The following is an 18,840-nucleotide window of genomic DNA, read 5'->3' as shown; positions in this document are numbered from 1 at the left end:
TGGATGAAATCTCACAGGTGTTACATGTACTGTTGCCTTTGATCAGTCAGAGTTAATCTTGACATTCAGCGGCTTTTGCCAAATGTCAGAGTTGTTCTCCTTTGCTCCTTAGATTGCTTCTGGGGATAAGTGGGTAAGGAAATCTGACAAGGTGTGTGATTTCACTTGTGAGATATTCCATGCATTCGTGTTGTATATGCTGACTTTTTTCACTGATGTGAAGGGCTCATTAGCAGAGCTTTGGTCCTGTGCAAAAAGGGCCCAAGTGACATCAATGTCTATTGTCAACACTCCCTTTTAGAAAATTGCTAAAGTTTTGAAAAGGTATTCTTCACTGTCTTAGACCAAATGTCTAAAATCAACAAGTTTTAAGAGTAGAGTAGATCTAGAGTAGAGTTTACGGTCAGGTAGGAGTTTCATCCAGTTTAAATAGACCCCTCCTTATTCGTGTAAGGTAAAACAAACTACAGCCTTGGATGCTGTTGATATATATGGATCTCAATTAATCAATTAATTAGCCAAACAAACAAACAACAAATCAATCAATCAATCAATCAATCAACCTTTTTCAACTTGAGCTCCCTCCTCCTCTGCTGACTTGTTTACCTCAAGTCCTTCTAAGTGCAAAAGGTCATGGATAATTAGATAGATAAATAGACAGCTTTGTTTTCTCTGGATGATTCTTCTTTGCCTACACTTCAATTTTAAGATGAAGCAGTCATCCTCAACTGAGGGGAAGCCCTGTGAAGTATGATACAGTACTTTTTCAAACAGCTGTAATAGTGCAGTGTGGCTATAGAGCATGCGTTTTCATCAAAGCACACCGGGTCACCCCTACTCATCTCGATTAGTGTGTTGCATTCTTTTATGTACAGAGGTTTGATGTCGATGTCTGAGACTTATAATGCCTAGGAGCTCCAATATACTGTTATTACACAGAAGTTGAACCGCCAGCTTTTTAAGTCCCCATCCAAAGACCCATGCAGCTCCTCATACCTTATCCAAGCGGGGTTTGAACCTCTGCCCTTTGGACTCACGGAATTATACCTGTATTTGGTAATGTGTTCGATGATTCCTTTATAATCCCCTTTCCTTTGTAGGTACATCTGAAAAATCTGCCCCTGAAGTATTTTTGTGATGGAGTAACCTTGAGTGAATGAAATGATCTGCGGAGTGTCAGAATAAAAGATTAGATCAGGTTTCCCCCAGTTCCTGTTGGATTTGCAGGAGTTCTGAGGAGACAGGAAGTCCCAAACTGACAAGTTACAGAGGACACCTGTGTGTGTATCAAGTTCCATCAGCTCATTTAGATAACAAAAAGGTGCCTCACTCAAGGTTGCACCTTCTTTCTTTGCACCAAGACAGTATTTTGCCCTTTCAATTGTATCATGCAAAAATTTTATCATTGATTCAGATGTGGTTTGTTTTAACAATAGTCACTTTTTCATACGCCAAAGTTTACGGCAAAAGTTTACAAAGCAAAATTGGTGGAAATTGTAAAGTAATCCATTGTAAGATTTTGTTTCTCTATCATGCCATCTTATAATGCTTTGGTTTATTTTCTGTTATTATAAACTGTCATCTAGATGTAACTGATGTTAGACTTGAAGAGCCAGTAAGAAAGCTTGTCTGTCATGCATCTAGGATCATACAATGTGTGAGGTCTGCCATTATCTTTGTTGATGAAACAACTCTTTTATCTACTAAAGGAGGAAATTTCAGCAGTCTTTGGCGGAGGATCTGGTCCAAACATGGATCCCTCTGTGTCCTCTAGCCTTTCCCTCCAGATCTGTAGATGTTCTGATAGAGGAATCACGTTTCAGGTTAGAAAAACAGGTGCTTTGTGATGGCCTTGGTGGTTTCCTTTGATGTCAACAAAGCTTTACACATTATACAAGACATTTAGTCGCTCTAAAGAAGTGGTCAGAAGAAATACTTTCTCTTTCCTTCTGTTGTTCTTAAAAGCTAGTTTTAATTGACCCTGTCTTGGAAGGTTGCAAGACTATGGGCTATACTGTAAATGCATTTAAGTTTGCATGGTTTTAATTTTGAGGTAGGTAGAAAATAGTGTTTGCAGTGGTTTTAAGCTCACGTTTGAGACAAAAGCAGACAAGGGGTACTGGGCAAAACATTTTGCAGTGGCTTTAAGTTTGCAGCAAAGAGCTTACTGCAAAAACTGCGAACAAAAAACCACCGCGAACATTTCTGCCTTTACAGTACATTGTATCTGTGTTGAAGATGGTTGACTGATTTAGGGTATGCCTGGAAAAACACTTAAGAAACTTGAAATCACATACCTCATTTACCTCCAACATGAGATGGGCTACAAACTGTAAAAATAAGCAGGTTCTTTTATTAAGGGCATGAAAAAGCCATTTGGACAAATGTTTACTTTTGTAGAAAGAGAGAGCTTAATGTGCGGTCTTTGTACAAATAAAGAGTGAAGGACAGTTTGCTTTCAGCACATTTTCCCTGCATTCCAAATTCCAAGGATCCAGAGCATGGGGGTTCAAACCCCGCTCGGGGATAGTGTGAGGGGTTGCATTTGTCATTTTGGATGGTGAAGTAAAGCCGGTGACCCTGTGCATGAGTGAGCTTCAGTTCAAGCGTAAGCCTCAGACCAAACCTCTTCACATAAAAGAACTCAACACTCTTATCGAGAAGTGACAAAGTGTGCTTTGCTGAAAATGCAAGTTGTAGCCGCACCAGATGGTGCATAGGGTGGCGCGCATCTCTATTTCGATAGCCCTTGGGCCACACAACTTTTTGCAATCACTACAGCATAGGGCAGTGGACTACTGGAAGTGGTGTGTTAACATTTAACTGACATACTTTTCCCCAAATGCTGAGTGCAAAGCAGAGAATGTACCATTTTCAAAGTCTTTGGTCTGACTCCGGGTCGTGGATCTCACGACCTACCCTGTGCAAGGCGAACACTCTACCGACTACACTGATGTGCACTTAGTCTACTAATATCATGAAAAAGTATCTAGCTTTAGTTAACCCTTCGTTAACCCTGAAATTATCAATGACACTTGATGGACATAACATTACTTCGTTTTATTCCTACCACCTGGGACACACCATAAATTTTCATTACAATCGCCCTTATGATCAGTGGGTTACGACTGGTGAGGTCACAAGAAAGTTGAAATTTAGCACAACCGGAAATCAAAGATATGGTAAACGGAAGGTTTCCTTCAGCAGGAAAAACTTATCGTCCAGATTAATTGGGGAAGCATAAACCGGGGTCAGGAAAGTGCACACATGCCTGGCATCCTCTGTCACTGCGCTGGGAAGTTTTTCAGGCTAGCTAGACTGAGGGTCTACATGCATTTTTTTATAAGCAAGCTATTTTGATTCATCACAAGGTTAAAGTGGGTATCTCACTGGACTGTGCCTAATTGCACCAAATTGTAGCCTGAAATAACACATCTTTTTAGAATTTAATGAAATTCGCAATTTGTGCAATTACTGTTTTATTTTAAGTCAATTGCCACTGTAATTTCCAACAAAGTTATCTTGTATCTTTTTTTTTTAATGATCTCGCCCAATGCAAGGCCGTATTAAAGAGGCCACTTCTTGGCATTGAACTAATTGAACTAATGTGGCATAGGTGAGAGACAGCGGTGTATGTTTGTTTTGAAGGTTTGTACGTTGTATTCGGAGGAAAGCAGTGGGCTGGGAGAGAATTCCAGAGTTTTGCAGTTCGTGGAAAAAAAGCTGTTACTGTATCAGGTTTGGAGCTGAAACTGAGAATGTGACATTCCGGGCGCGCATTTTGTTTTTAGAGGCCACAGATTAGGGACGTTTTACAGGCTAGACTATGTATCCTCTGACCAGAGGTTAGGCTGACCAGCTGGTGATGAGCGTATTTTAGGGATTTTTATCTGGCTTTTTATTTTGTCAGGTTTTCTGTTCATCGTTTGTTCGCTTGACGGCCATAGATGAAACCTGACAAAATAGAAAGCCCGATAAAAAACGCCTAGAAAAACGTCCAAAACCAGCTGAAGCCTAACCTGAGACTGCTGCTGGGAGAATAAGACTGAGGGTTTGCATGCCTTTTTCTAGAAGGTGTAGCACGCTTTTTCAATTCATCATAACTGTAGCTGACCCTCTCTTATTCAACACTGAGCGTTGTTGGTGAATTATTCGTGAGGGGTAATTGGTCACTTAATCTGGATCTACATAGAATGTTATTTGTATTATGTACAAATCCTTTGTATCACATTACATGACATTGTAGTCAATGCCAGATTGCCATAAAGTAGGAACGTAGCATCCAGTCGTGTTCTGTTCTAGTTTGCCAGACGCTCTATGAATACGTTCAATGGATTAATCAAAGTGAACTTGTTCCAAAAACCCTTCACTAGCTATAGAATTCACCATTTAAGCGTGTACAGGGTCCCCCCATGCAGACCCTCCAAGGTCACTGAGGGATGAAGTTTTACAGGCTAGACTGGCAAGTTTTACAGCCTGCAGCCTCCTTAAGGACATGTTGATTAAACAACTTTGTTGAACAACTAAACCAAACACAGAGTTGATGGTGGAGGTGGCCTTGTCCCTTTGGCTGGGGTGAAGCCGGTCGGGGGTTTGACACAGGCTGACTGGGCTAGACTAAACTTTGGGAACCAGTCACTGTGTCCTTTACCTTACCTTGCTATGTGCCTTGTTTGAGTCCCGGAACCCAACTTTTCAGGGTCGTGGAGAATTCTGAAATGCATGGCTGAGCGGGGGACCAGCTGGCTCAACTCTTGATGGTTGAAGACACTAAAATCCAACCTGCCCAAGAAGACCACTCATCAGGTCTAATACTCAGGGGACCGCTAAACTATGATTGGCCAGGTGGTCCTCATGTAGAGGTGGCCAAACTCTTGATGGGTTGCAGTGGTTCAAGTCCAACCTGTCCAACAAGACCACCACTTGGTATCCATTAAAATCTGGTCTTTGTGGACAGGTGGTCACTTTAGACAAGATTCTTAATACAGTGGGAAAAATTATCTCAGGGACCACCGAAAAGTGGCCACATTTGCCAGGTGGTCCTCATGTAGAGGTGGTCACTTGTACAGGTTTGATTGTATAGCATTAGCCAGGTGGTCCTTATGTAGAGGTGGTCACTTGTACAGGTTTGATTGTATAGCATTAGCCAGGTGGTCCTTATGTAGAGGTGGTCATCTGTACAGGTTTGACTGTATATGTAATTGAAAATTCGCATTAAGACTCCATATAGTGAAACTGTTAATAAAAGGTTTCAAGGACTTGATTTCAACTTCTCAGATCCTGTACCTAAAACCTAAAACACAAAGGGTCATACAAGGACAACGACTGTTAGAGGTCTTGAACTTCTAGAGAATGTGATTTATATTAGGGAACATGCCCAATTCTCTTTCTATTGATGCAGCCTTTCAGAGGGGGATAGGTGTCCTATTAAAACCTGACAAGTTGAGAGTGTCCAGCAATAAACTTCTACGTACTGGTAGCAGTTCCCATGTCTATCACTCTTTAGATCTACATCAACCAATGATTTGTTCCATTCTTGTTTAGCTTAAAGCTAAGCTGAATGGTATTTAACCTTTAGAACAAAGTAGAGCTGAGCATTCGGTAATAACAAAGTCCAGAGTATTGCAGAGTCTGCACTGTAACCACATGTCAAGCCACATCTTGAAAACTACATATTAAAAGTATAAGTAGCACAGAATGTGCTTAGATTATTATGTAGATACATGTATCACGGCAAAACTTGGGCAGTTGTAACAGTGTGGTCCAAGTGCCACTTACTGACCAGCCTAACTGGTCCGAACCTTTTAGCCCTGTGGTAAGTGTGTTGGGCTTGTGAGCTGGCAACCTGGGTTTGATTCCTGGTAGCTAAGAGACTGCACTACTCACCTCGTGTGTTTCAGTTTCAGTGCATTTATGTCACAACTGTGGGAAGAAGAAGCTGTTTTTTCCTGGCTTCTTTCATCTTCCACCTGACACCTGTCCCTCTTCACCGAAAGGTTTCATCCTCAAAAATCTCTTAAACCCCTGGCCTTCTACTTTGACAAGTTGATCAGATGACTAAGCCATATGTGCCCAATCTGTCACCCCTATACTGCTTCCCCTTCATTCCTAATGGCACATCAACCCCCCTTAAGAAGCACATCAAAAAGGTGTCTGTCAGTATACAGCAATTTTTGTCTAAATATCCAGAGTGTGTCACTTTTCGAAATGTAAATGTTACTGTGAATGGATCTCGATCCAGTTTCAGTTTACAGAAATTTTTTTTTTTCACTGGGTGTGGAAAGGAACTGACCCATCGTACAGTATACTGTATACATGTAATTCACTTTATCTTCACGGTAGCAAAATTTCAGTATAAGGAAAATTAACATTTTCACTGAACTTAAACTTCACGGTGGCGGCAAGTGATTTACAGAATGGTTGTGTGAAGGAGTCATAAATAATAACAACAGGTTTTTTCACAGTGATGATAAGCTCACGGTACAGAGGTGACCATGAAAACAGTGAACATTAAAGTTACTGTGAAAGAAACAAGAATTACAGTACAGTACGCAGGTTCATTGTGTTGGAAAAACTCCCCTGCATCTTTCGACAAGTGCAATAAACATTGGACCACTGCTTACAACGTCTCCTCCTAAGGTCTGCAACCCTTTCAAGGAGCATCGGTCAGGTCGCTGACAACAGCTGGGACTAGAACTCCTAACCCATTTGGCTACAAACAAGGTTGAAAATCATTGGACCACATTCCCTAGATATTCAGGCATCATTTGGTGCAATCATGTCAATCTGTAGTGCCAGCCTTTTTAGCTTCCGTCCGCTACCCTAGCAGCCGGCAGTGGAGCTTGGGTAGCGGACGGAAGCTAAAAAGGCTGGCACTCAGGCTAGTCCTGGGCTAGTCAATCTAATGCCAGGAAAAAAAAAAGTTAATCCTCTGCCTATTCAATCGTTAAAATGTTTTCCTTTTTTTTAAATCTCCCACCTCCCTCCACATGTTTGACAAACGCTAGTATGGAGTTCCCATGTGTAAATTGCAACAGATTTATTTCCAGGTGAATAACTCTGTCTCATCTCTTAAAATTGGAATGTCATCTACTACAAAGTTAAAACAAAGTAAAGTTCATTTCTGTCTCTATAAACTGTGATTTACAATGTTATGGCCATTGGCATTAACTCCCTCCTGGGGTTTTTCAGTTCCTCAGGAATAACCACATGTCAATACTCTACAAGTGGCACAGCATATGTGTCATCTCAAGAAACCACAAAGACAGCAGGACAAAACAATCAGATTGAACTATCTTAGAATTGTCTTTACGTCATTAACATATAATTTCCAAAACCTGGTACCTCCAGTGCCTCTTCCAGTAAGTGATGGAAGACTGTGGATGCTGTCAGAAATGTCTGACAGTTTCCAAATTTCATGCAGTTGCTTTGCATAACCAGATGTTATCCTCTATCAACCACCTGTATCATCTCAAGAAAACACAAAGACAGCAGGGTGAAACAGTAACATCCTCCCAGCTGTCCTCCCTCAGTAAACAGGTGAAACATACCCAGACAGGTTTACCTGACAAGATGACCTGAACAATAATCATGAGGATCTTTTGGATTTTTTCCAGCCTGTCCCTGATGTTTCTTTAGGCCTTCACCAAGTGAGGGCTGTCTCACTCTCAGGACCTATCCTTTCGTCCTAGTCTGTATAACGCAAACTCCAGCTGTCCAGGGGTTTCTCTCCCCTCCCTTGGGTTGTGAGGCGGTTACAGGTGGACGAGTGGTCACAGGAGGCTTGATTGAATTCAGGCTACTTTCGTCCGTCCAGGGATGGAAATCAACTTGTTGGGACAGACAAAAATTTCACCCTGTTTGTCCCCAAACCTGACCTTCATGACATAAAAAGTGATAAAGATGTATTTTTGTCAGCTTAAAATGACAGATTAAAAGCGAAAATCGACAACATGGGCTTACAAACAATGAGTGGGATGGAAAAAAATTCAAAGCCCAGGAGACAGCCTTCACCCAGTGCTCTGTGGTCTCCTACAAGGTGACCATCAAGACCATTCTTGATATCTTCCAAATGCAATAAATATTGAAACCCAGACAGACCATTTTCTCAACACAGTTAGTAACGCTAGCTGGGGTTGTCAACCAATCTTATGTCAGGAGTCTTGGACCACTGCCACAAAACTTTTTCCAAGATCACCCTTGAAGGAATGACGCAACTCTTCAGGGGTATCTCTACACTTGATCTTCCTCACCTCCTCCTCCTTTAAGGAGGAACTGATCTGTCCTTAGTGAGACATATATTCAGCACTTTTGACTTCTCAATTGTACAAGGGGCAGGAAGGTTGAGAATTCCTCCTGAGCCTCAACATTTACACAGTTCACTGCACAATGCTCCCTTCATTGGAGGAACCCCATAGCTCTTACTACCAGTAACAGCATCCAGAAATAGAACAGAACAGAAAGGCTGTTTTCTCTTTGAACCTCAGAGTCCTTACCAGTCTGTTCTAAGAACTGTGTGGGATCTAGTTCATCACCAAAGGGATACAGGGAAACCTGAGGGAAGTAGCTTGTGCCAATGCATGTACTGGACGGTGTCCAAGAGTAACTAACTACTCAGGAGCTGTACCATTGCCTGATGTGGTTATGGACAGAGCAGGGGAGAGATGCTTAGACTGCCTAACCTTTCATTTCAATGCTAGGCTTAGTAATACACAAACTTTATGTTGTGGATGACATTTTATCAACTTGAAGATTTTAAAGAAAGGGAAAGAAAAGGAAGGTAAAAACTGACTTAAGATGTATTAGGCCATGTTTTCATATTGAATCAGACTTTCATGACAATGATGATGCTGAGTATATTTTTTGATATTCATATGTTCTTTTTATCTGATGCGGCAGTTTTACAATTGGCTTGGAACAACCTCTGAAAGGAATAGCGTTTAGCAGTCTTCTTTTGAGTTCTGATGAATATGTTCAAGGTTCCAGTTTGAAAGCTGCCATTCCTAAAGGACAAGTATAAAGAGTTCCTCTCCACAGTGGATTCCAAGGAATTTCCTCCCACAAAAAATAACGACCAATTAAAGCTTATGGGAAACTGTCAAACCAAGGGCATTATCAAAACTCAAGACCTTTGTTGTACACCAAACCATATACACAGCCTGACTTGTCGTCAAGCCCAGAATAGATGGATTGAGGTCATCTCAATTATTTTTACAGTATAAATCTTCAGTGTAGCCAGACAACCTTCTCACCTTCAGCTAAAATTGGAGCCATATTTATTTGACTTTTGTCACTTCTGCCCCCCAGTTTAAACCTCTTCAATCAGAAGGTCAAAGAGACCAAGGAATGAAGCTGCAAACATGTTCCTCTAATCCATCTCACTCAGAACCGCTGACCTGTTTTGGCATGGTGGTATTTCTCCCCACATTTGTACATGCCCAAAAGCAACCTTTGGTCACCCCTATGGATGATTTCCTGTCTCTTGACATGCTGGAAATCTCAACGGAGCTTAGAGAGGTCACAACAATGCATGTAGATGTCTCTCTGTTCTTAGCTGTTGTGCAAACATTGCTTCACACCTGTAGGGAGTGTCGTACATGTCTCAGACTCTTGTAAAGCCACTGTTGAGGATTTTCTGTCTGCTGACATGCTGGAAATCTCAGAGGAGCTTAGAGGGGTCACAACAATCATGTGGATGTCTCTCTGCGTGTTTCTAGGTGTTGTGGAAACACTGCTTCACACCTGTATACTGAGTGTCTTAGACACAGAAAGAAACATAGAGACCACCACATGATTGTTGTGACCCCTCTAAGCTCCTCTGAGATTTCATGTATAAGACTGCTGTAAAGCCCCTATGGATGATTTTCTGTCTCTTGACATGCTAGAAATCTCAATGGAGCTTGGAGTGGTCTCAACAATACATGTAGATGTCTCTCTGTTCTTAGTTGTTGTGCTTCCCACCTGTATAGTGAGTATCTATATGTGTCGGACTCCTGTAAAGCCCCTGTCACACAGCAGGGAAATCCATAGGCTGACGAGTCTGCAAGTTCTGAATTACATTTTCAGCAGTAGCATGCTCTCTCTTGATTATCACACAATTTGTAGGGCTTGGCAGATGTTCTAAGGGTACAGATCCCCCAATATCATTCATTTTCTTCACTTAGCTTCATATCATAATGATAATGGCTGAAATCATACAGTCAAACTTATTGATAGCTAGAAGGTTGCTTAATGTAAAGCAATTGATATCTGTGTTTGTTTATCTATTTATCCAGGGGGTACATATGGCCTGATAATAGTATGGTGGTAGATTTTCAGGTAAAAAATGTGGTTGACCCTCGTTTGATTTTAAAATTGGGCGACCTTCTGGCAATCGTCAAATTAATGCGGCCGAAGCTCATCGACAGTGTGACGGGCTTAAAGAAGAACCACTTTCCATAGGTCCCTTAAGTTGCTTTGATTATTTTTAGACAGGAGAAATCTGTTAAGGTTTTAATGTGAAAAGTTTCAGCTGCAACAGCTGTGCATCCAGTTTTCTCATAAAATGCTGCTAAGCTGAATCTTTGATTGATTGATGAAACTCAAATTTTTATAGAGCCTGTTATCTGCATAACTGAAACTACTTAGTGACAAATAACTCTGAAATCCCCCCTATAAAGTCAATCTTTTTGCCCTCTTTTGGAAGGTGACAGCTTAAACCTTGTTAAGAAATATCACAGATGTCTTCATTCTCCTTCCTTCTGCAAGGTTTCTTACATCTAAGTGACCTGCGGGTCGTGATTGTTTGGGTAGGGTGGCCTGACTATGTGTAAAAGAAAACTACAAAGCAGCCCACTGCCCAGCCCCATCGCCCTTCAGTGAAATAACACGAACATGCTGCTGCCTGGGGTGATGATGCAAACAACAGATTTAAGTTTTCCTCTTGAACATGAGTTTGTTTTAGTGTAGAAATGTCTTCATAATGAATATAGGGGAGGGGGGGGGGAATCAAGGGCTTTTGTTTTATCGGTTTCACCTCCCAGTGTAGAAGGTCATCACAATCCATTCATTCATTTTATTGCTTGATAATAGCTTGCTAAGGACAAAAGATTACAAATCATGGTCAACTTATCTTTTCATTCACAACGTTCACAAATTAATCTTATTACATGTCTTATAATTGTGACGATAGCATTGCTCAGGTTTTAACATGTTGCTGATGTGAACTGTCATTGAATGAACACTGAGAATGATGATGTACATTGATGTGTTTCTGCAGATTATTACAACAAGAGCTACCCACTAGATTGAATAATGCAAAATGTCCACAAATTAATTTTGTTGCATGTCTTCTAATTGTGACAACAGTGTTCCTCCGATGTCAACATATAGATGTTGTGGACTGCAAACAATCCCTGAATGATGATGTTCATGATGTGTTTCTGCAGATTACTACAATGTGACTGCAGCAGTGGAGGAGGCAAACAAGGAGCTGCAGGTTCTACGGGAGTCTGCTGGAGGGAGGCCTCTCAGGATACAAGGTAAAGTTCTGTATTATGTAGGCCCTGAAGACAATCTGGAATCCAGGCTAATCTTGTCTAAGCATTCCCAAAGCAACAGGCTGAAATGCCAGACTTCCAAAATGGAGGATTTTAACAGTTACAGTATTGGAAGCTTCTTAATACCTGTATGTTGTTCAAAGCCTCCATTTTGGAAGTCCGGCATTTCAGCCTGTAAAACAACAGGTAAATGGAATGCTAGCCAAGATTAGCCTCAGTAGATGTCAGACTGTTTTCAGGGCATACACATCTACTGGTAAACTCTGTGGGCATTGGGTCAACCACTGGGGTCAACATGTGTCCAAAGAGATTCTAAAACAGGCCCCCCTGACTTAGACTCTAAGAAACTTCTGCACCGATGGATAATATAGTTCAGGATCTGGCATCCAGGCTTTTTCAAGATGTACAGTTCCTCTACTCTATATTTCACCATTGTCAATTGTCATTCAAAGAGCAGCCTAGAATGGTATTCTATGGTTCCTTCTAACATTTACTATACTTGGCTAGTCTAAGGATTCTACCCTGCTCACATATCCCCAGTGTTTTATGGATTTTTTTCATTGTAGCTATGCCTATTCATCTGTTGTATAAAACATTGCAGCTTTATGATGATATTTTGGTTTGAAAACTTTGAAAAATGTCACATATTTCTGAGTTTTGCAAATGTTGAAGAAACCCCAATGAAAGGTGAAAGCATAAAACTACTGATGTTTCATGCTTGACCTGACCGTGAAAGATTTGGGTCACATCTGTCTGTACTTTGGCCCCAAGGTTAAGTATTAGGGACATTTCTAATGTGGCAGAAAATTGGGGATGAAAATTAAAGACATGGGAAACCCTGGAAAAACATCTGTCTGCTGGTGGTCAGTGTGATAAATATAGTAAGAGGGCATTATGATAACAAATAAAAACAGATAGGGGGAAGAAAAGTTTTGTGAGGACATAATTGAAGCTTCAAAGTCAAGGGCTAAAGAAACGACCAAGTTGGCATTATTTTTCGGACAGAGATGTTGATTACTTGCCTGGTATCCAAACCTACATGTATTATAGCTGCATCTATAACAGGTTTGGATTCTAAGCTAGTTGATTACTGTACAGGTTAGTGGCAATGGCAGGAAGGTTGGCTGCAGTTTATTTGAGTGGGTCACACATTTGATGTAATAAATGTATTCATACATTATGAGAGATTGAAAGATTAGTTCTTTGTAGAATTGAGGATTCTAACACTAGTAGCCTGGAATCCAGTCAGTTTGAGCTTGAGGAATGAATCCGCTCTACTTTATATGACTCTTGTTCGCAAGAGTCCGCTTCCAATGGTCGCTACTGGGTTGGCCCATTGAAAGCCAGACTAGAACTAGAACTAGAAAACAAACAAGACCAGACTCCATGCTATTGAGAAACCACCGCACACCACAAATATAGGTTCAACATATGCTGTGGTAGTCCACAGTTGACGATGATGACATGCACATACATGTAGGTCAGTATCTTCTGCATCCTCCCTTTATCAGTGCCAATCTCTGTATATTATATTATATGGAGAGTAAGTTTAGTTCCTTGTAGAATTGAGGACACCACAAATAGGTTCAACACATGCTGTGAAAAGTGATCTTGAACCAGATTAGCACAAAGGGCTCTTTTTGCACTGGACGTGACAGAGAAGACATACATATGCCATGCACAGTATTTACAGGTTCGATGTACTGGGGAAATAGCTCTATTCCACAACTAAAACGGACAGAGGACCACTGTGACAGCTTTACGTCTTCTAGTAGCGTGCATGTTTGGTGAGCGACAACAGGCATTGATTCAAACTCCCATTTAACCTCTTGGTCCAGAGGCAGAGTTGCTAACCACTGGACTATGCAAGCTACCCTAGCTGTTGTAGTCCATATATTGTAGTTTCCAATGATGACAAACACATACATGTAGGCCAGTATCATCAGCATCCTCTCCTGATCAGTTCCTAGCAGGGAGTCCTATCACATACCTTTCTTTACTGAAACCCAGCATGACTCTGTGATCTCTGACCCCCTGTAAATGAAGATATCAGTGTAGGAACAACACTCTGTATTCCCAAGTGGGGGAGGGACTAGAGATCATTTTCTTTCAATTTACAAGGATAATAAGATACTGTGTTAAATTTACTTCTTGTCATGATGGGAGGTTAACACCAGTCAGATCAATTATGGTCAGATTTATGGGGATCCTTTGAAATTCTTTCCTGATGCCTCCAGGCATGCCTATATGACAGTTGCTGTACATGTGTACATTGGCAGTGTCTGAATCTGAAGACTCGGGTAAATACAACATGCTCAAAGTGTAGCTCAGACAGTTTAAAAGAAAGCTTACAAGGTGTAATCTGAAGGACTGCAACCTACCAGCTACCACTTAGCTACCAGTATTTGAGAATTGGCATCAGCGCAATGGTATCATGGTATAAAACTAATGAAACAAAGGAATATTAGGAATGAACCCCATTACTGTGATACAAAAGGCAGTCCCTATGAAAAGTGACAATTCTTTTATAAGAAATCACTTGTAATTCGAGGAAGCAAGATCAGCATACCAGAAGAAGATGTCTACACTAATTAACTTCTAAGCACTACCAGCACTTGTGCTAGAGAATTGTTTTTCCAACACTGAGGAAGTGTGCATGGCACCTGTTTTCTATTTTGATTAGAGGGCTAGTATATCCTGTATTGTTTACCCTGTCCTGAGGGTGAAAATGTAAACCAGCAGGGGAGGGTTGTTCTGGGGCAGTATTGATGCTGGAATGGTGGACCACCATGGGTGACCAGCTACTGACTCTCAGTCAAAAATGTGGATAGAATGTATTCTTTGTTCCTTGATCTTTCAAAAGTTTTCACCATTAATTTTACCTCAAAAGCTGCATCATGACACATCAGATCATACAGTACATGAAATATAAAGTGATCTCCAAGCAGATGTAGAGAGGCAAAATTGTAATGTTTCTCAAGCTCCTGGTTCTGTGAATCAGCAGGACTGTTCTGCCAAACCAGGAGTTTGAGAAACTTACGATTTTGCCTTTTTACATCTGCTTGGAGATACAAGTAATGGTCATCAGGTGGTAAGGCTATCAGCCAACCAAGGTCATGATAGGTCTGAAGGTCAAGCTATGCAGTTAGAAGGTCAACATGGTGGAACAGTTTTGGTCAAGGGCATCTGTGAATCAAGAACTTGCTGTGACTGTTGGATTTCCTTGAAAATGAGAAAGATTGTCATTTTCAAGTGAATGAATTGTCTTAAAACAAGCCCTCTTATGTCTGAAGGTGACTTATGGGTAAAAGAAGCTTTTACTATCATCTCTGTTGCTTATTAACTCCAGCTGTGCTCTTAATTGCATTACACACCCCTGTGTCAAAATGTCAGAGTGGCTTGAGGCTAATCTGGGACATGGATACAGACATGAACAGGGCTGCATGTGTCTGGTGGCGGGGTGGAATGTTACAACAACAAACCCACACAGGTTGGGTTCAGGAAAATCTTTATCTGATGCTCTGGTATGGATGGTTCTAGGGCACCTCTAATGCAATATTTTGTATCTCAGCTACAGTTGTTAGATTTGTACAGTACTGCAGTGTTTCTTGTCATGTCTCAGAGGTTATGAGATAAGTCTTACACTCCTCGTATATTCTCGTTACCAGAATATCTGAAAACTTTGTTCCTCACATAATGTGTAAGTCACAGTGATCTTTGTCACACTACAGGGTGTGTCACACAACACACGTCCATACCAAGTTTGAGGAACCTGTTTAAGTCTGTTTCTCTATCAGGACAAATTGATTAATGCTTTAAAAGGGATTCCAACTATTAAGGTAGAAAGAAAATTGATGTGCGCGCGGATGTCATCCATATAATCAAATCAACATGGCCTAATAAGAAACTAAACAATAATCAGCTTCCACAAATTTGGCTGTTGTTACTCCTTGGTTGTGAATAAAGAACAGCACTTTTGTTATACAGTCCTTTACCAACCCGATAAAATCATCACAAACTGTACATCCTGTTTTGCAGACCCTGATGTCCAGTCCCAGGGCTTCCCTGTGGTGGTGAGGGGTCAGAACCAGGACATCACCGGAGAGAGGGTGTCAAAACTGGAGCGGACCATCGACGGACTCACCCTCATGATCAACATGATGAAGCAACAGGTATCAGGCCTGCCTTTTTCTAACAGCAATGGAGACAGTTTAATGTCTACATGTATGTTCATATCAGGGCCGTCTCAAGGACCCTTCCCTCTGTCTCAGGACCAAAGTTAGCTTGTTGGGAGGGAAAAAAATTTCACCCCATTGGTCAAAAAAATCTGACTTCATGACACGAGAAAATACACATACTGTGTAAGCTTAAAATGACAGATTCATCATCATTGGCTTCCAAAGTTGAATCAAATTTTGTGAAAGAGTGATGATGACTTTTTACCTAGATATCTTCCGCATTATTTGTTTACCTTCCGTAGTAGTTAATGGTCACTTCCTTTATCATTGATGAAAGCTTACTGGGGGAGTAAGCTTAAAGTTAAACTACAAGATTAAAGAGGATGGTACCCATGCTATTTGTACAGCTCAAACCTAGTCTCAGCATCCAAACAAGGGAGGAAAAATGGTCAGTAAGGAGGGTGGTTGCACCGGAAAAATGGGTCAAATGGGTCGGTGCAATGGTTAAATGATTGTTACATATGCATTGCATATGGCTATAGTATAATTGTATATGCCTATACCTATCACGTGTTTAACATTTCTGATTTTCTTACAGCAAGCCGACCTGCTGCGCAGGATTGCAGCCCGTGAGCAGTGTGCGTGTAACCAGGAACTGAGGCAGTGTGTGTTTGATGGGGACAGCCATGAACACGGGGAACAGTGGCAGACTAACCCGTGTGCCATGTGTACCTGCGAGGTGGGTAGTACTTCAAAGCCCCCTTCACAAATAAGAAATTCAGCTTGGCCGAATATTGCGGGCTTCGGGCGTCAATATTGCGGGCTTCGGGCGATTTTCAGAAATCAGATTAAGTTGATCCAAATATTGGCCTTTTAGCAGGTTAGTCGATTCTGACTTCGTCCATGTCCAAGAGATGGTACCATCTCATGGGGGATTTTTAGTTTTTAGTGTTCGACGGACGTCACCCGAGATTTTCATTGGAAAATATGGTCGACGCTTGGGCGATTTTGACATTCGGCGAGCTACGGGCCATCTACAAATTCGGCCGACGCTCGCATGAATTGTGACGCCAGCTTGACAGTGACTATAACTGTTATCCTATAGACAACACTGTTCAAAGGAGTATACTTTATGATGTTTTCAGATCCTTCCTTGTATGATGGAAAAGATCAGGATGCTGTCACTTTTGAATTTGTCAATTTAAAGATACGTTCCACAATGTTGCACAATGTTCAAATACCGGTATTGTATCTGTATTTGGGTGTCATAGCTGATTCATGTTTGTAAAATTTTGGTTTTGTAACATGGTGAGAAATTTCTAGCTAGATAAGTGAAAGATTTCAATTTTATTCTTGACTTTTCCAGGATGGACAAGTGGTCTGCTCTATACCTAAAGACAGGCCAGAATGTTTTGGTAAGTACCATATATTTTTGATGCACAAAGACTAAAGATAGATTGGCAGATTATTTTTTAGGTATTGTTTTACATATTTTGAGGAATTGCCTTTCAAACTCTTATGTATACTATTCTACCCATATTGCAGACCCCTGTACTCAGTCCCCATGTCTGAACAACGGACGCTGCGTACGAGAGCGAGACTCGGTCAACTTCACCTGCGCCTGTCCGCCGACTCATGCGGGGCCGCGGTGCCAGTACGAACTGAACGTGTGTGTACAGCATGTGGCGCCGGGAGAGTGTAAACGCTCCATCCCTCGCTTCTTCTACAACCTCTACAACCAGAAGTGTGAACCCTTCAGCTTCACTGGTGAGTGGACTTATAGATGTGTTTAGTTTTTAGACAATCAAGTCATTCCTGATGTCCTTGTTCAAGCTTCAAGTCATCTTTAGTCATGAAAATTATGCCCTTTACAAGGGGAATGAAAACGCTCAATCCCTCGCTTCTTATACCTGTACAAAACAATAAGTGTGAACCCTTCAGCTTCACTGGTAAGTTGCTAGTCTTGTCCTTGGTGCTGAATGATAACCTAAACAACAGCTGGTGTTATTGAAAGACATTTTGCACTATGCTGCTTCTGTCCTTGGTGCTGACTCAGTAATCATCCCTTACACTTACAATAAGAATATTGCTAGACGATGACATTTGTATCATGTTGCTTTTGTCCTTTGTTCTGAATGATTCCCCTAACAATTGTTAGCATTATTGACTGGCATTTACACTATGTAACCGCTGTCCTTGGTGCTGAATAATCATATTTTATTCTTTCACAAGGCATACACTTATTAAATGACATTCACATCATGTCCTTGGTGTTGAATGAGAACCTAAACAACTGTTACTGTGTTAGAGTTATAAACTCACATTTGCACTATGTTTCCCCTGTCCTTGGTGCTGACTGATTATCAAGCACTGTTATTGACAGTATTGCAGGAGCATCCTCACTAGATAGCTTAAAACAACACTTACAGCTAGATATGCAAAGGTTAGGTTTGATATGTCGTTCAATTTGATAAAACCAGCCGCTGCTGCACTGTGTGACTGCAAAGCTGGTGTGTTACACTAAAGGGTGGTTCTACCGGCTATATGTACATGATAGATACAGATACAGATACAAATACATTCATACTAGGCTGTTACTGTTAATGGTGCTGAATGCTGATAATGTACACTTACACAACTGAATGATATTTCCCTACCAGGCTGTAACGGGAATGGTAACAACTTCAAGACCCTTCAGGACTGTCAGAGTCGGTGTGTGATCGGTGCCTGCTGCCATCGCACCTACGGCAGGACCAACCGACCCGACGTCACCATCAACAAGGGGTTTGTGGTGCTGCAGCAGGGGGTGACTTGCCAGGTAAAGTTTTATACACTGGTAGCATGTATAAGTCCTGAGGACCAAGAGGTTGTTAGTTCAAATTTTGGCTGTTGTTACTCCTCCAGGATGCTACTGGGAAGGGCCGTAGTCGTCAAGTCCACTGTTTATTTCACCTGTTGAAAAGATCTAGTAGAATTTCCCTAGTACAATAAACATGTAAACATACATGTAGTATCTGTCTTCTTTGTCATAACCAGTGAAAAACTGGCTGGTCAGTGAGCTAAACTGGATTGTGATCACTTTTACTTTTTATGAGTTTTCATGAGTGTGTGAATCTGCTATGTGT

General features: G+C 41.2%; 1 protein-coding gene across 1 annotated transcript in view; it reads left to right on the top strand.

Annotated features, from left to right (window-relative positions):
- LOC136422233 (kielin/chordin-like protein) overlaps positions 1–18,840 on the top strand; it is a 63,539-nt gene that overhangs the window by 9,301 nt on the left and 35,398 nt on the right. Inside the window, exons 3-8 of the mRNA XM_066409878.1 lie at positions 11,427–11,519; positions 15,576–15,709; positions 16,314–16,454; positions 17,082–17,130; positions 17,261–17,482; positions 18,376–18,533. Of these exons, the coding sequence (XP_066265975.1) occupies positions 11,427–11,519; positions 15,576–15,709; positions 16,314–16,454; positions 17,082–17,130; positions 17,261–17,482; positions 18,376–18,533 (797 nt within the window). The remainder of the gene's footprint in view (positions 1–11,426; positions 11,520–15,575; positions 15,710–16,313; positions 16,455–17,081; positions 17,131–17,260; positions 17,483–18,375; positions 18,534–18,840) is intronic.

The sequence above is a fragment of the Branchiostoma lanceolatum genome, chromosome 16 (assembly GCF_035083965.1).
Source record: "Branchiostoma lanceolatum isolate klBraLanc5 chromosome 16, klBraLanc5.hap2, whole genome shotgun sequence".
In the NCBI taxonomy this organism is placed as follows: Eukaryota; Metazoa; Chordata; class Leptocardii; order Amphioxiformes; family Branchiostomatidae; genus Branchiostoma; species Branchiostoma lanceolatum.
Note: the sequence above shows the minus strand (reverse complement) of the source record. Positions and strands in the feature narration are given on the sequence as shown.